Source organism: Mustela putorius, unplaced genomic scaffold, assembly GCF_011764305.1.
Source record: "Mustela putorius furo isolate JIRA1106 unplaced genomic scaffold, ASM1176430v1.1 tig00003962_pilon_pilon_pilon, whole genome shotgun sequence".
NCBI lineage: Eukaryota > Metazoa > Chordata > Mammalia > Carnivora > Mustelidae > Mustela > Mustela putorius.
In genome coordinates, this window is record NW_025422106.1 from 23689873 (window position 1) to 23706922 (window position 17050).

At 54.2% G+C, this 17050-nt stretch overlaps 1 protein-coding gene across 5 annotated transcripts in view; it reads right to left on the minus strand.

Moving 5' to 3' along the window:
- Positions 1 to 3334: 3334 nt before the first annotated feature.
- SLC43A2 (solute carrier family 43 member 2) overlaps positions 3335 to 17050 on the minus strand; it is a 39817-nt gene continuing 26101 nt past the window's right edge. For 4 of the 5 annotated variants that reach the window (XM_004746875.3, XM_004746878.3, XM_045069932.1 and 1 more), the window contains exons 6-15: positions 15063 to 15155; positions 13444 to 13577; positions 13156 to 13358; positions 12543 to 12689; positions 10489 to 10500; positions 9769 to 9907; positions 8276 to 8405; positions 6288 to 6361; positions 4834 to 4957; positions 3335 to 4291 (exon numbers count right to left, since the gene is read on the minus strand). In XM_004746875.3, coding sequence (XP_004746932.1) covers positions 4130 to 4291; positions 4834 to 4957; positions 6288 to 6361; positions 8276 to 8405; positions 9769 to 9907; positions 10489 to 10500; positions 12543 to 12689; positions 13156 to 13358; positions 13444 to 13577; positions 15063 to 15155 — 1218 coding nt within the window. In that variant the 3' untranslated portion in view covers positions 3335 to 4129. The remainder of the gene's footprint in view (positions 4292 to 4833; positions 4958 to 6287; positions 6362 to 8275; positions 8406 to 9768; positions 9908 to 10488; positions 10501 to 12542; positions 12690 to 13155; positions 13359 to 13443; positions 13578 to 15062; positions 15156 to 17050) is intronic. The other variant, XM_004746879.3, reaches the window with a different exon arrangement.

Genomic DNA, 17050 nt, shown 5'->3' on the forward strand with positions numbered 1-17050 from the left:
CTATTCACCCTGACCAACCCCCAACCCTGGGGAAAGCCAACTCCTTCACTTTGGGGGTCCTGGGTTCCAAATCCTCACAATGTCACCATCCGTATTGGGGAAAACGGGCTATGTCCCTTGGGTTGGGCCCTGGTAATTGGTACAGATAAAGCATCTCACCACCGCAAGAGCCCGTGAGAAGCCATTATATACTCCTTCAGAGGGAGGGGAGCCAGTGCTTAAATGGCCCCCGAAGCCCAATCCTGTGGAGAGGACCTCTCAGAGTTCTGTGACAGGAGCACCTCACCCTAGAGTGCCCACTGTTTGTCTGCACCAGCATCCCCTCCGCCCCGTTACGTATTCAAACTCATGTAGGCTGACATGCAAGCTCATCAGAAACTCCACTGGGCTGGACGTATTCGTGCTGCTGCCTATGTACCCCCAATACCAGGTGGGTCCCCATCTCAGCATCCTTGGGCCCCGGGGCAGTATGACTCCCGCCCAGACTACAGAGCCCAGGGCCAGGACAAGGAAGGCTGGAGCAGACATTCTTTTCACCAGGCCGATTCCAGGTACAAGTGGGAAAGGAGAAAGAACAAAATGGAGGGGAAACCACAGGGGCCTGCAACCATACCCATGGCCTTTAGGAGGGTAGGAGCCTCTCCCCAGAAGGGTTTGGAGGGAGGCAACCACCAAGGAATGACTAGATTCCTAGGCAAGAGTCCAGGAAGACTAGAAACAAAGGGACCCCCGGCAATGTTCCTGAGGGAGAATCAGTCCCCATCCTCACTCTGACCAAAAGCGCATGGCCAGGTATCACTTCCTGTTCCTTCCCGCCAGGAGCCTGAAGAATGGGGAGAGGGGAGGTGGAGACAGATGTCTGTGGCCCCTTGATGCCCATTGCCTCTGAATAGCTCATGGTCCCTTCCCCTCCCACGGCACTCCTCTCAGGGTCGGGGTGACCGGAGATTTGCTCCCTTGGTCAAGTACCCATCAGCCAACATGACTCTTATTAAGTAGAGCTCAACTCCCTCTCTGAGGAAGCTCTTGGCTCTGGAAAATGGAGACCATGCCTGGCTTTTTACTTCCCTTCCCCAGGTGGTTGCTGCCCTGCTCCGGAGGCCCAGTGGGCCCTGGAGCTGAAGCTCCAAATGGAATGTCCTGGTCTGGAGGGCCTTGGATTCTCTGATGACTTTAGGAGCATAAAAGTACCAGGTCTAACCCTGAGCAAGTGACTATACCCTCTGGGCCTCGAGTTTTCCAGCTACAAAAAAGGGATAGTATCTAACTCCTTGGGTTGTTATCATGATTCAAGGATGATGATAGAAAAATATGTAACCCACTAACTCCCTACGGGCAGAGCAGAATGACTGGCCCCTGAGAACAAAGTGAGGGAACAGGTACCTGGCCCATCAGCATGGCTCCACATGCTGTTGGCCCTAGAATATCTCCCCCACTGGACTTTAGTTTCTCAAGGCCTGTTTCTTCCCACAGAGTGCTCATGTGCTGCAAGCGGGTGGGTGGGAGAGACAGGCAGCAGCTCCCTTTGGCTGGGCCTGGGCGCACCTGGGGACAGCACAAGCCCTGACTGTACAACCTTCCTTCGTTTTCTCAGTGGAAAGGGCCTTTGCTAATTCTTGCTAGTTAGCATCTCCGTAAACAGCCCCTGGACCTCAAATTTTCCAGTTATAAAATAGGGATAGTATCTGGTTCCTGGGTTGTTATCATGATTCAAGGATGATGGTAGGAAAATATGTAACCCACCAAATCCCTACGGTCAGGGCAGAATGAGGTCTCAAACGTTTGGGGGGCACCAGAATCACCAGGTGGGGCTCAGCCAAACGTGGACTGCCCGTTCCATCTAGGGCAGAGGCAACACCTAGAGTTCACATCTCTAACAAGTGGTCACTGGGCTGCACGTGGAGGACGGCTCTGACTGCTAAAACCAGTGCTCCCTCTGCAGCACGCCGCACCTGGTCCCGGGGAGCAACATGTCCATGAACATGACAGAAGTGCAACAAGTGCCTGTTGCTAAGAAAACGTGCTTGACTTTAACTCTGCCTTTCCCGAATTTGACCATTTTTCTTTTTCTCTCAAGTCCTGTGCCCAATGTGGGCTTGAACTCACAACTCCAAGATCCAGAGTCACATGTTCTACTGACTGACCCAGCCAGGTGCCCCTGACCGTGATTTCTTAAATTAGAATAATTAGCATCTTACAGAGCTAGTGTTCTGAGGAATGGTTTGGGAAATGTTGATCTAGTTCCCTCTTTTTAAAAAATATTTATTTTAAACATATGTTCTTTTGCTTTTTAGTGTTTGAGTGGACTGGACGGAAGCCCAGGAAAATGGAAGTGTGCAGGAGGTGCTCCACGGTTCAGGCAGAGCTCAGACTTGGCCCTGGGTCTGCCCCTTCCTGTTCTCCACAAGTTCCCCTCACTGCGTTCTGCCTCTGTCTCTTTGAACCTGAGATTTTCTTGGTGTCACCCTGTGACCTGAGCTCAGGAGGAACCCTCAGGGTGATTGAGCCAGGGGTGGGAAACCTGAGTAGGGGATACAAGGGGTCAGGATTCGTGGTGTGGCTGGGCTGGACAGCAGAGGAGGGGTGGTCCCCACTTTTAAGATCTCTGCACAAGCCCAGTTTGGGGGTGAGGTGGGGCAGTGAGGTCTTTTCTTGACTAGTGCAGCTCTTAAGATGGCAGTCACCCATCACAGATGGGCAGTGACTGGGTAGGACTGGGGCTGGTCAGCGGCAGAAAATTTTGTCTTGCCTTTTCTTCTCAAGCTCAAAACAGGCACGTGTAGCCATTAACTGAAAATGCTAGCAGGGTCATCCCTTCCCAGGAGGAAAAATGGGATTTATTGCTTTATAAAAAGGAGTCTGGTAAAACTTAAAAGACCCAAACGTATAAACCTAAAAATCAACCCACCCTGCTGAGCACTCCCAGGAAGTCTCAGACCCATTTCTGGGGGCAGTCAGGCGGGTGGCTGGAGAGCCAGGCCAGCCTGGAAGAGAGCCACCTCTCTCAAGTAAACAGCTACGGGGCCCCGGAGGAGCCTGCCGGCAGGGGGCAGTATAACCCCACAGCCTCAAACAAGCTCCAGGCCCAGAGCAAGGCAGCCTCGGGACCCAGAGCCTGTGGCAGGCCTGGGCTGCCTGTCCCACGGCTCTGGGAGGTTAAGGGCAGACACCCAGAACCCCCACCTCAGAATCACCCCACATATACACCTCTCACACATCCCACAAGTACACACACCCCTAAGCCCTTCACAACCCCATCTCCCCAGTCAGGCCTGGCCCTCCATGTCTGTCAGCAACAGCCGGACTTCCACCCTCATAAAAACAGCTGTGTGTGTCGGGGGTGCCCTGTTGGTGCCGTTTTAATTCCCTTCAGGTCACAGGCTGGATGGAGGGTGGCAGCGGAAACACTCCTGGCCCTGAGGGAGGAGGTGAGGGACTGCTCATTAGCCTTGTCCTTGGCTCCTGAGCGATGCCTGACTATCCAGCCCTCCATTCCCTCCCCAGGCTTTCAGCCGGCGGGGGGGCTTCTCCACAGGCCTGGAACAGGAGGACAGGTCATGGACAGGCCACAGGGGGCTGGAATTACAAAGGAGTTAGCACCAACAACAGGAAGCGGGTCCTTCCTTCCTCAGGCAGCCTCCGACTGGCCAAGGGAGGAGGTCGAGGGGCAGGCGAGGGGGTGCAGACGATGAGAGCCTTTGTCCTTGGGCAGGTGTGGCCAGTGGGCATGCGGCCGAGAGGCAGGTGGCAGGCAGTAGATGGCAGACCCCACTGCTTTGGCAAGAGGCAGAATCCAGACATATGAAGGAGAGAGCCTGTCTGCTGGGCTCCTTCTTGCTCCCCCTGCAGGCCCCACTGAGCCTCAAAGCCCAAGGGCCCCTCTAGGATGGCAGAGCAAAGCCCACAGCAGCCCTTGCTTCCGGCACTAGGAAAATCGCACATCCGGGCCCTCTCCAGTCCTTCCGCTGCAGAGCTCCAAGGCAGGACTGGGGCCCTGGGAGGGAGCGTGGACTCCAAAATGTGAAGGCAAGGATCCTGAGGGTGCACGGAGGTCCTCTGGGATGGGGAGGAGGACACTGGTGAGTCACTGAAGCAAGGGCAGGAGACCATAGTTCTGAGGTCGTGGGAGCTACACGAAAGCCTCCCGGTTGGAGGAGCCGTTCAGCTTGAGGAAAAGCTTGTCATCCTCCCTCTTCTGCTGTAGCTGCCTCTCCAGCTGGCGCCGGTAGCAGATGAGGTAGAGGGGGAGGCAGAACCCCAGCATGCTCAGGACAAGCAAACCCACGTTCACCTAGAGAAGCAGAAATGAGAGCTGCCATCACACGAGGTGGGGGACCGGGCAGGAGCTGCGGTCTTTTGTGGAGCCTGGCTCAAGACCCTTCCCCACACTCCTGTTTGGAAAAGGCGAGGTCACAGGAGAAGAAAGGAAAAGCTGAAACTGGAAGGTTCAAGCGGTCCAAGGGCCCGTTGTTCCACATTCCAGCGTCCGAGTTTCCCAGTGTCCACAGCTGCTAGGAAGCCCTCAGGGCCCAGGCCCCCACCTCTGACCTACTGATGTGAACATCCAGGGGTAGGACCAGGACTGGGGCAGGCTCACAGTACCTGTTTAGAAATTATAACCTTTGGCAGGAGGGCTACCCCAACCTCAGGTCTAGAAAGGATACTTTTCTCCTCCTGCCCAACCCCCAGTCTCCAGAGGACCCTGAATCAATCCTAACCAAAGCTCCAACCTGTCTACTGCTGGGGTTCCAGAAGCTGCAAAGGGATGCCTCCTAGCTCTGAGTCTGCAGAGTGGGGCTGATGCCACACCCCACTGCCCCAGACCCTTCTTACCCAGAGAGGGTCTCCTTGGAGGGGACCCATCATGGCCAGAAACAGGGGCTGCTGCAGTAGGGCGAAGAGTGCACTGACCAGCGACTGCAGTCCCGTGAGGCTGCCGAACTGGGTGGAGGGGTACCTGCCGGGACAACAGACGACCTGTCACCACAGGTGCCACTCTCAGGCTTTCCAAATGCCCTCCAGTCCCAACCTGGCCCCAGGTGTCCTGGAGCCTCCAGGCAGCACGTCAGGTGCCAGAGCAGAGGCGGGAGCCACCTGAGAGAACGCTGGGGTGCCTGCTTGAGATTTGTTTCTGCTAAGCAGATCTGCGACTGTCAGTTTCTCTTTCAGACCAGTGAGGGCCCAGATTCTGGAGGATCCCACCAACCCATGTATGCCCCAGGTCCACGGTGGGGCTGGACAAGCTGAGGGGGACGAGTGGTGCCAGAAGGAGTCTGCAGCTTGGAAACCGGGCCGAGGGAGCAGGTCGGAGGCCGGCCCTGGCTCAGCTATGCCCTCATCTAGAGGAGTGTTGTGTAATCACGGAAACTCGGCATCACACTCTTGGTGGACTTGCACATTCTGCCTGGGCAGTGGCAACTTCCTCCTGGCACTGGGTGCAGACCTGGAATGACCCCCGTGGGATGCCGAATTCTGACAAAAATCTCAGCAGATGTCAGGCTTTGCAGCCCCAGAGGAGGAAAGGGATTCCCAGCGGGGAACCAACGGGTCTTCAAGCAGGGACACACAGCACATGGTGCTTGGGTTCCATTTTTTTTTTTCTTTTAAGATTTTACTTTTAAATAATCTCCGCACCCAATGTAGGGCTCGAACTCAACCCTGAGGTCAAGAGTTGCATGCTCCACTGACTGAGCCAGCCAGGTGCTACCCAGAGTTCCACTTTTGAGCCAAACCCCAGCCGAAGGGGGAAGGATAGCTGTGGTGGTTCCCTCTGCACATGTGGCCTCTTGGAAAAGGAGGCAGGTTTCATTTTAGCCCAGGACTGAGAAGGCTGTGGGCAGAACCAGGCCCTTTCGGACTCAGGGTGAGAGCAGTCTAACACACTGTGGGCTCAGTTACCCGCGTCACTGCCCCTGCTGGGGGCCATTGGAACATCAATGCTCAGCTCTGGGCAGCCAGAGCCCACCCCTGCCCTTCCTGTGAGCAGCCAGGGGCAGTCCGAGGACGCGGCCGAGTGGCAGCCCGGAGGCAATAATGAGCACTGACCCTGGCTTGAGGAACTGACTTCGTGCTAGATGCCAAGGCTTGTGGGCACCCAGCTGTCTCTGCCCGCTGACCCCCCTCCCGCCAGGTGTGACGGTCCCTTGACACAGCCAACAAAAATCTGGTGCCCATCCCTGATACAAGATGGCAGGCTGGCCCCTTCAGGACTTCAGTCCCACCACAAACCTCCCCCTAGGCCATTCCCCACCCTCGGTGCCAGGCCACCCACACCACCCAGCACTTACACAGCAGCATACAGGCCCCCAACAGCAGAGTGGATGAATCCTCGCACAATCGTGTGTAGGATAAAGGAGAGGATCTGCGGGAGGGAGAGCAGAGTGTGAGGGTCCTCAGAGTTCCTGGGTCCTGAGCAGCAGGAGCACTGGCAACCCAGTGTGGGCTCACACCAGATCTCTAGGGCCCATTCCTGAATTTTCAGGAATTTTGTGAGCCAGCTATTAAAGACAGTCATGACTAAAAATTAAATTTGTAAACTTACAATTACAATTAAGTTATATTCAAGAAAGCTAACAGATATTCAAAACTCATCGTTCCTTGATTACTTCACTACATTTTACTATTATCTGTGCTCGGGAGCTTTTTACTTCTCCTACAGTATTGGCGGGAGTACTGCATGATGGCATGTCCCTATAATCTCTGTCCCATTCCTCCATGATCAGTGACTTCATGCTGACTGAAATCAGCCATGATGGAAGCATTTACACCATGGAAATTGGCAAACACTGAGTAAAGGCCCCTCCCACCTTCACCGAGAATCAGTTGTTCTATGTGTTATAGACACAGCACTACATAGGAGGTCATTAATCGTGACTTGATCTCCTGCTTTGCTGACCTGAGGCTTGTGCCCAGAGATCTCTGTGCCTGGTCACCCAGGGCCCATAGAAAGCTAGTTTTCCTGCTCCCCTCCTGAGGAAAGCTCAGCTTCTCCAAAAGGCCACCACTGGCAGGTTGAGCAAAGGTCTGAGAAGCACTTGCAGAGGATTCCCAAGAATCATGAGAGCTGGCCATTTTGCCACCAGGACCCTTTGTTTGTCCTTTGCATATAGTCGTGCCATCCTGCTTAGCAGCCAGGACCTATTCACCAAATGTGGGAGGTGGAGGGGACACTGCTCTCTACAGTGTCGAAAGAGGGCTGTGCCCGACTGTGCATGCGCGCACTTGCGAAGGCTCCCCCTTCCCACTTCAAATGTCTAATTGCCTCTTCAGAACTTCTCTTTCAACGAGAACTAAGTAAAACAAAAAGCAGGTGACTAACTCTACTGAGCATGGCCCCCTGACCGGCCAGCAGAGAGGGCAGCTCTCTACCAGGAAGCTGGGAGGGCACCAGGGACGCAAGGACACTCTCCCAACCCTCCAATAGTTTACTGTGGTCTGCACAGACAGTGTTGGCATGGATACGGACTCATATCACAGAACACCCACGGGTGGTGCACACCTGGGTGTTCAATGCACCTTTGACAAGGGCACATGGCCCCTTGTCAAAAAGAAGAGACTCTCACTTTCCTTCTGGACCTGGCCCAAGATACTATCTGAACTGGGTTAACCCATGTGGCAACAGCACCGTCACTTATGACCCTTCGAAGTTCATAAACTTGGGGATTGGCTTTAGAACACTTTCACGGATCCAAGGGTAGAGCTGGGCAGGTGACAAATATATACTTTGCTCCCAATCTTTGCCAAAAGCCCGGTTTCAAAAGCACCAGAAATCTTACAGAAAGGAATTAAGCTTTTGAACCCGGATTCCAAGTGATCATCACTGTCTTTCTCACTCTCTACAACACCAACACCCTGCAGACACTCTTATACCAGAGAAGCAGATGGCCCCACCAAGGCCATAGATTGGCCAGACCTCTTTGGACACATGCAAAACCAAGCAGCCATACGAATGCCCCATGTAGTTCCAGGGAATGGTATGATGGTGGTGTTCATGGTATGCAAGATCCCAAAAGGCCATGAAGCATGATATGCCCTCATAGAAAAGAGTTTCGGTGAAAGGCAATCCCAGTTTCATTTAGAGCTCACCCCCAGCATCAAGCACAGAGCCCGGCAGGTAAGAAACCCTTGGTAAATAACAGTGGGCTGGTTGATTGCTTGGTTGAATTAAATGAATGAAAGTCACCACTGTCTTTGTGGATGGCTTCCATGACTCATCATGTACCTTTAGGTCTCACCATCCAATACCCCACCTGGCCTCTCCTTTGCCCACACCCACCTGTAGAGGCAGGTTGGGAATGAGACAGGTCACCCCAAAGCCCACAAGCAGCAGGTTTGTGAAGGCGAAGGCCCGCATGGCATTGGTGACTTTTTGGATCTGCCGGTCTCGTTTCTTCTTGGTCTCACCTCTGTGGAGACAAGAGCACATGCTGGAGCTGAGGGATCCCTGGGGGAGGGTGGGCTCTCCTAGGAAGTCAGGCTTCAGGAGCCATGGTCTGTGCACAACACAAGACTCCGAGACTAATTCAAGCATGTCTGAGGGACTGCCAGGGTTAGACTGGCACTCGGAACACTCCCATTGCACACTCTTGACTGAGTGTGAACCTCTGTGGAGAGGTCGACTATGAGAACGTAGCTACCAACACACCACACTGCCTCAGGGAAGGTCGAGCACAAATCGATGGTGAGGCAAAGAGCGGAGTGTGCCCAAGTCAGGATGTGGCAAAGCTTCATTTCATCAACATGAACTGGCTCCAACTTCACCCAAATCCTGCAGGAAGCTCATGATAAGCCAGATAATAAGTCAAATAAGGGAGGGAGTGGATTTCCCCTTTGGGGGCAGGAGGGGGTGAAGGAGAAACAAATATGCAGCAGATGGAACCGGAATGGGCACAAACAGTCTCTTGGCTCTAGGACCTGACCTAGATAACAGAGCATTCTCTGTAATTATTTCCTTGTGAATTCACCATTACTGTTTCCAGGCCCACCGCCCACACAGATACCCCACGGACAACTGTTCAACATCCAAGGATGAATGCCTAGTGCTGGAGACCTACGGAGCGTCCCAGGCCCACTGCTTCCTCACTGTGTGACCCCCAGCAAACTCCTCACTTCAGTTCCCGCATTTGTAAAATGGGTATAACCTTAACACACACCTCATAGAGGTGTTGTGAGGCTTAACTGAGATGCTGTGTTAAGCGTTTGGCCCAGGGCCTACAGCAATCAACAGCTGCTTATTATGTTAAGGTGGAGTCATGGAAGATGGCACTTAACTCATTCTCTGATCTTGGAGCCCAACCCTTACAAAACCGGGGCTCCAGTACCTTGCTGAACCCTGACAGTGATGCACAGATCCAGGAACACGCACTGCGGGTAGAGCAACGTACCCCTCCCATGGAGGGAGCCGACTTCGACCGCGTTGGCATCGCTTGGCCTTCGTGCCGTGCCGCTCATCGGAGTGCAGGCCTCACAGCAGAATGGCCGGACACCCAATGTCTGCACACAGACCTTCCTCCACTTCCTCTCCTTTTTTCATCCAGCCCAGGGACGTCCTAACTTTCGAGGACCAAAGAATCTTCATAACGAAGTGATACGCTTAAATGCAGGCTGAGCCCCAAGAGCGAGACTGCCTTAAAGCCCTGACGAGAAGCTCTGAGCATGGCCCACTCTCGCCTCTCCTGCTTACTTCAAAAGCTAAGCTGCCCAACCCTGTCTCTGCCTTACAGCAGACTCGGGGGGCCAGGAGTTGGCACCCAGACCCTGTTTACGCACTGGTTGGTGTCTTTCTCCTCAGGCTCCTCTGAGGCATCTTCACACTCCTTCAGCCTCCAGTCCATGATGTAGCCAATGACAGGAGCCGTCAGCAAGCAGAGCAGCTGGAGGACACCAAAGATGGACGTGTAGAGGCCAACTGGGGAGGAAAATGGGCTGTGTCAATGGGTGGACCCCACGAAGCCCAGAGCAGGGACCAGGCCGAGTCTGAGACTTCACAGACCCTCCTGGGGTCTTCCACAGACCACCCCCTGGGTCACTGTGGGCCTTGAGGAGAGCCTAGACACTTGAAACTCTGAAATCAAAGCTGGAGCAAGAGGCCAGCACCCCATTCCCTTCTCCACATCTGCTTATTTCCAAGAAATGGCTAATGAAATCCAGTGTGTCACAATGACTTCCCCGAGAGCTCCAAGAAGCGTCTATGACTTGGGAACCACAAAATTACCAATGCTTGGGACTGAGGCTTCATGTGTGACTAGCTGTTAGTTTTCTGCCTCTAGAAATATACCGGGAAGGCTCACTCATTGGAGCTCTGATGTAAGGGCTCCAATCTTCAAAGAGCCTTCAAATTATGACGGGGATTTTTTTTTCAGGCAAACAGAAGCTGAGTTGACTGCCCCTTCCCCCACCCACAGTCCTGGCCAAGAGGGATGTTTTTTGGTAAAACAAAGACTGTCTGGAGGAGATGTTACAGTGTTCTCTGACAATCCCGCTGCTTACCAGTGGCCATCACTGCATCAAGAAAGCAAAAGTAAAAAAGCAGAAAGGAGAGAGGTTAGGAACAGAAATCTCAAAGGTTGTTATAGGGAAATGTTAGGGGTGGGGGTGGAAGCAGGCTAGCTCTGGGCCCAGCACACAGTCCACTTCCCACCAAGATCTGACTCTCAGAGAGCCTGGGGCAGGGCGGTAGGTGGGGGAGCAGGGTGGGGGAGGGGGTGGGGGGGTGGGGAGCGGTGTGGGGAGGGAAGTCGAGCTTTAGCCAGGCTTCTGGGAATGGAGGTGGGTAAGCCCCAGCACAGGCATCAGCTGGGGGCTTCCTGTCTGCTGAGGCCTCAGTCACGTGCAGCCGGGGCCTCGTCACAGGCAGGCTGGTGAATCAGGCCCCTGGTACCCATGGAGCAGCAGGATGGGGAAGTGGTGTACGAGCCAAAGGCTCAGCAAACCCGGCCCCTCAGGAACCCTGCTCAGTCAGTTCCCTCCCACGGGCTGGGCTCTCTGAGAGAGGGAGGGGAGGGCTAGGGAGGGGCAATGCATCCGCCCTGACCCCACCAATGTCTGACACCACAGGCCTCCCTCAGAGACCCTGCATTCCACCAGCAACCTGGTCCTAAGGCAGTCCCTCCAGGGAACAGCCGGCTGGGGGGGGGGGGGAGTCTGGGGCAGAAGCTCACAGAAGCAGAACGGGGAAAACCAACGCCCTATCAGCTACAGATTGAATTTCCTGGCCCAACTTCTCTACTTCTTGAAATTGACTTTTTTTTTTTAATTGACTTTCTGAATATGGGAAACAGTTGGAAAAAAATCCCTCTTCGGCAGCAAAGGTTTCTTAGAGAACTGGAGTAAAAGTTTGAGACTCAGTGGCAGGGAGATCTGCCTTCCCCAAGCCAGTGCAGGCCCTTCCCTGCACACTCCAGGGTCTTTGTGTCTCTGGGCCTGACTTTGTAACAGAGGCTGTTTAGACATGATCCATCAACTTTCCCCAAAGCGCGGCCCACAGAGTTTAATGAGTGTTACACAGTAAAAATATTCTATGGTAGAAATTTGGGGACACATCATCAGACAGAGCTAAAGAGCTCACTCTTTCCTCTGGGGCTGTCTTAGGGCCTTTACTGTGTCAGAGCTCATTACAAAATTTTTCAAAGGCACGTGACAGCCCGTGCTTCTCCACTTTGCTTGGTCGCGGGATGCTCCTTTCCAAGTGGAACCAATGCTGTCTGGGTCCCTTCATCATCCTTCCTTTTTATTAAAGCTTGATTTCTTTGCCCCCTTTACAAACTGTATTTGACTCCTTGCGATGCCTAGTGTAACTTCCCCTAGGGAAAAACAATTAAACCAACAAACAGTTGCACACCAACAGGGCTGCCAATAAAAAGGATTTACTGACTGTTTGTCCCGCTTGGGGATGACTAAAGCTGACTCAGCTCAGGCCCTGAGGAAGTACTGATTCTCTTTGTGGAATCCAAACCTCTAATCAGCTGGAGACCTTGTGTACTGTTTTAGAAAAGTGGCCATGCAGTATCATCTCTGTTTACCAAATTTAACAAGCCTGAACGGATCACCCACACCTGGAAGCCTCCAGCCCGCCCTGCCCGCCCAGTTCAGGGGGCAGGTCCAGGGGTGGGGTTGGGGGGGCTGCCCCTGGGCACAGGCCTCTCCGAAAGCCTGGCCTCCAGGTTCCCCAGGCGGGGAGGTGCTGGGCTTTGGGTTGGCCTGCCCATCAGCTGAAGCACTCCCCATCCCGCACACTGTTTTCGTTGGTGAACACGCAAGTCACTGGTGCCCCTGAGGAAATGGAAAACATGCGCCCCACACCCTGAACACGTGTGTTATTTCCGTCTCCCTCCCTACTCCCTGCCCAAACCAGGACATTCTAATGGCAACAGGAGAGAAGCAGTGGGGCTGGCCGTGGAGAAGCCTTCTCAGCCCGCTGTTTCCGGTCCAGCCCGGCCTAGCACCTCACAGGCGGTGGGCCTCCCCTCTGGCGAGAGAGGGTCCCTACCGCTCGCCAGGTGCCCTCTTGGGGGACTGTGCACGGGGGACCGGGGGCCGCCTACCTACGTCCTGGTCGCCGCTGACCAGGAACTTGAGGATGTTGTTCATGGCGCCCATGTAGAAGATGAGCCGCAGCTGCGTGATGCACATGGTGAGGAGGCTGAGCAGCAGGATGGGGCTGAACACGCTGTGCATGAAGGAGGGCGCCGCTGTGGGGGAGAGTGGCGGTGCTCAGGGGGGCCTCGGCCCACAGCCCTGGGGCCACAGCCCACCCATACCATCCAGGCTTATGGGGAGGCCTGGTTGGCCTCTCAGATCACCTCGTGCTGGATGCAGGGATGGGCCTGCGTGAGGTGCAATGCGTGGGCCCTGGACTTGGGCCACCCGGGTGTGGGAGCTGAGCTGGATGAGCTCCTCACCCATTCGGGGCCTCAGTGTGCTCATCTGTAAACCCAGGTGCAGGGAGCCGCCTGCCCTCTGGGGACGCATTGGCAATTGCCTGGGACGGCACCCACAGAGCCCTCGGTGGCTGCTGGGCCCCAGTGAAGGGGACTGGGGCTTCCTGGTCCGGCTGGCTGCCTCCTCCCCAGCGCTGAGGTGCGGGTATGGGTGCGGACCCTACCCCCCGGTGACATCTTAGGCAGGACTTGAAGGTGAGGATGGTAAGGTGGGTACCTGCAGCATCCGGCTTGCACTTAACCTCCAGGTCGATGGTGGACAGGCACAGCTTATGGCCCTCCTGCAGTGCTGCCTGCTCCTTGCTGTTCCTCATGGAGCTGCCCACGCTGAGACGGCGCCCCACCGTGGTCACCTGCTTATAGAACTGCTTCCCTGTGATCTTGTGGTCAAAGCCCAGCCAGCTGAACTTGATCTTCACCCTGTAGGCCACAAAACAGTGTCCACAGGTGCCCCCCAGGACCCTGGCCAGGAAGGAGGTAAGGGGCAGACACTGTGTCCACTTACGAATAGTCCATGTCCTCCGGCCCTGGGAAGGGCTCCAGGGGCCAGTTAAAGAAGCAGTTGAGGAAAACCAATCCAGAGCAGCTTGCCCAGACCACAAGGATGATGATGAAGGAGACACCGAAGTCATAGATGACCTGACAGGCACAATGGGGTGGGCACAGGGCCATGAGGCAGAGTTAGCAGAGGGAAGGTAAGGCAGGCGGGTGGGCGGGGGGCATTTTGCAGCCCTCCTCTCTCCGCACTGAGCTGCGTGAGAAGGCACAGCCCTGCCAGCCCAGGGGGCCAGTCATCAGATACCCTGCATTCCAATAATCCCAGCTTGCCCTGGCACTTTATTAACCCTCTGTCTCTCCAACTCGGGACAAATGCCACATCCTAGGGAAGGCCTTCCCTGACTGCTCCCGTCACTGTCACATCACTAGTTGCCAGGGAACAGCCCTGGCTGAGATTATGGACTTCTTTTTTTTTTTTTTTTTTTTTTTTGAGATTATGGACTTCTTGATTCCTTTCCTTGTCTCTTATTAGTCTGCTCCCTGAGAACAGGAACCTGCTAGCCTCGTCCACTGACGGGCCTTGAAGAGTGTCCATGGCAGATGCCAAAAAGTATTTCAGGAATGAACAGATGATGTCTCCCTTTGCTCCTCTGTGAAGTGAGCGGAACACTGGCATGTGCCCTCCTGGTGCTGTGGTGGGGGCTGGCAGGTGGGACGCTCAGAGGGACAGGGCCTGGCAGGTGGGAAGCCTACTGAGGTTGAGTGTGGTAGCTGTTAGCTGTTGTGGCCACTGCCACCATTTATTTCCAAATGACAGTCCGCAGTGTCCTGGCAGACTGCTGCCCAGCCCCCACTCCTGGTGAGAGGAGTGGGGGAGCAGGGCAGGGCAGAGGCAGTAAGACAGCAAGGTGGAGGCGGAACTTGGAGGCTTCTCCACACTCCAGAAGTGTGAGAATCCCTAGAAGGCTACAGGATGGCCGGCCCCACCCCCTCCAAGTGCCTGGATTCCCTGGTGACCAGCCCACATCGTGACTCCTTCTCCTCATCTCCTTTTCCTGCACTGCAGGAAAGGGGATTTGACTTGTGTTGAAGCCAGAGGTGGGAGAAACCGCTCCTGAAGCCCGACAAGAGCAACAGTATTTGGGGTGGAAACCGGGAACTGATGGACTGTGAGGTGTTTGCTTCCTCCTGACCCTGCCGTGACTTCCATGGGCTCAGAATCCTGCCTGGGAGGGAAACAGCTGAACCAACTTAGCCAAGAGCCCTGCTCCAGCCAATGGGGAGTAACAGCCCAGTAACAACAGAGGGGCTGGGTGGGGGTGGGGGGGTGTGGTTGACTGGAGACAACTCAGCCTTTTCTCTACCGCAGCCCAGAGACGGCAGAAAGGCAAAGGCGGCCTGCGGTCACGCCCTGCACCATATGCTTGAATCTTCCCTCCCCACAGCCTGGTGGTTTCCTTCCTCACCCCCGTGGTGCCCAGGTGCATCCTCCCAGGTGTGCGTGGTGCGGGAGGGGCAACCCCAGCTCCCACAGTAACTGCCCTCTTCAGAGAAGGCTGAAGGAGCCTCAGGACGGACCTCAGCTCAGACACCAGGGCCAGAGGGGGAGGCTGGCCACATCCTCACCTTGATTCCAGGGAAGGTGACTGCGGATGAGGCATAGGATCCAATCATCAAGGCAATAAACGTGGACCGAAGGTCGCCAAACATGTTGGGTAGCTGAAAGACAAGAAGCAAGGGGTCCCGCTTAAAGAATGGGCAGTAGACTGGTAGGGGGCAGTAGGGGAGGGAATCAGGGTCTCTTTAGCCTCCATGTCTTATCTGCTCTCCTCCCTGGGTCACTGAGGAGCAGTAATTACGCCTCATTGGAAGCTTTTCCTTTGGAACTGAGCTTGATAAGGGAGGCCAGATGAATGCTAAGCTCCGACTCCGGATGTAAAGACAGAGCTGTTAGACTTCCTGGCTGGTGACTGTCCCTCCTCTCTTCAGGCACAAGCCAGAGATCTTCCTGTCTTTGCAGGGTTTACATTGAGCTAGCAGTGAGCAAAGCTGGGAGCCTCAGGCATCCCTCAAAGGGAGCAAGCCTGTTAAAAATAAGAATCTATTTGGGGATGAGAGTGTCACTGTATAAATAAAAGTATCAGCGTCCCAGAAGAACCAGATGTCAGCAAAAGCTGCTTTCTGTTCTGAGACAGCAGGCTTCTGGAAGGTGCCCATCAGAAATCTACAGTTCCCTCAGGGCTGACAATGGGGCTAGCCTGGGATTGCTGCTTCTGAATTTCTAAGTGCAAGGAGGGCTCTCCCTCTCCAGGTGATGGGCACCTGAGAAGACCGATGGCAAGGAAAGACTCAGTCTGTCTTCCCAGCGAGGTCCCCATCACCCCTCACATCAGCTCACGAACGGCCTGATACAACTTCAAAGCTAACGCCCACCCTGCCCCTCCCACCCCGTGACTCCACACCAACCGAGGCATGGTACACACGACAATGTATCACGGATTCAGACATTGGGCAAAGTATATCCTCCCCAACACCCAGTTCATAGCTGTCTCTCTGGCCTCCAGAGAGACAGCACCACCATGTTGGGCGACTCTCCCATCTCAGGCCCTCGGTGTCCTGACCATTGGGAATCCCTCTCTGTGTAGCAGTGCCAACCTGCTGTTCATATGGACTTCATCTAGGCTCTCCCAATTCCCCAGAATCATACTGGTTTTCTTACTCATGGAGCACTGCTGCCTGCGCAAGGGCATCCACTATTGCTGAATGGAGGCAGTCTGAACTTGACTATTCCTGCACCTTTTACTGTTTGGCCAACAGTAAAAATAAGGAAGGGACACAGGGCGCCTGGTTGGCTCAGTCGTCAGGTCTCTGCCTTTGGCTCAGGTTCGTGATCCCAAGGTGCTGGGATTGAGCCCCGCATCGGGGTCCCTGCTTGGCAGGAAGCCTGCTTCTCCCTCTCCCACTCCCCCTGCTTGTGTTCCCTCTCTGGCTGTGTCTCTCTCTCTCTGCAAACAAATAAATAAAATCTAAAGGGGGAAAAAGGGGGCGCCTGGGTGGCTCAGTGGGTTAAGCCGCTGCCTTCGGCTCAGGTCATGATCCCAGGATCCTGGGATCGAGCCCCGCATCAGGCTCTCTGCTCAGCAGGGAGCCTGCTTCCTCCTCCTCTCTCTCTCTCTGCCTGCCTCTCTGCCTACTTGTGATCTCTCTCTGTCAAATAAACAAATAAAATATTAAAAAAATAAATAAAGGGGGAAAAAAAAAAGAAATGAGTAAGGGACATCACCAAAATGAAACGCTTTTGTGCTTCAAGGGGTACCACCAACCAAATGAAAAGAAAATACACAAAAAAGAGGAAATTTCTGCAAATCATACATCTGATATGGGATGTGTGTCTAGATGCTATGTCTATAGATAAAGAACTCCTGCAACTCAATAATAAGGTAAGCTATTTTTTTTAAATGGGCAAAATATGTGAACAGACATTTTTCCAAAGAAGATATACAAATGGCCAAAATATACTCGGTATCATTAATCAATAGGGAAATGCAAATCGGAACCACAATAAGATACCGCTTCATTCCTGCTAGGGTGGCTATAATAAAAAAATCAGATAC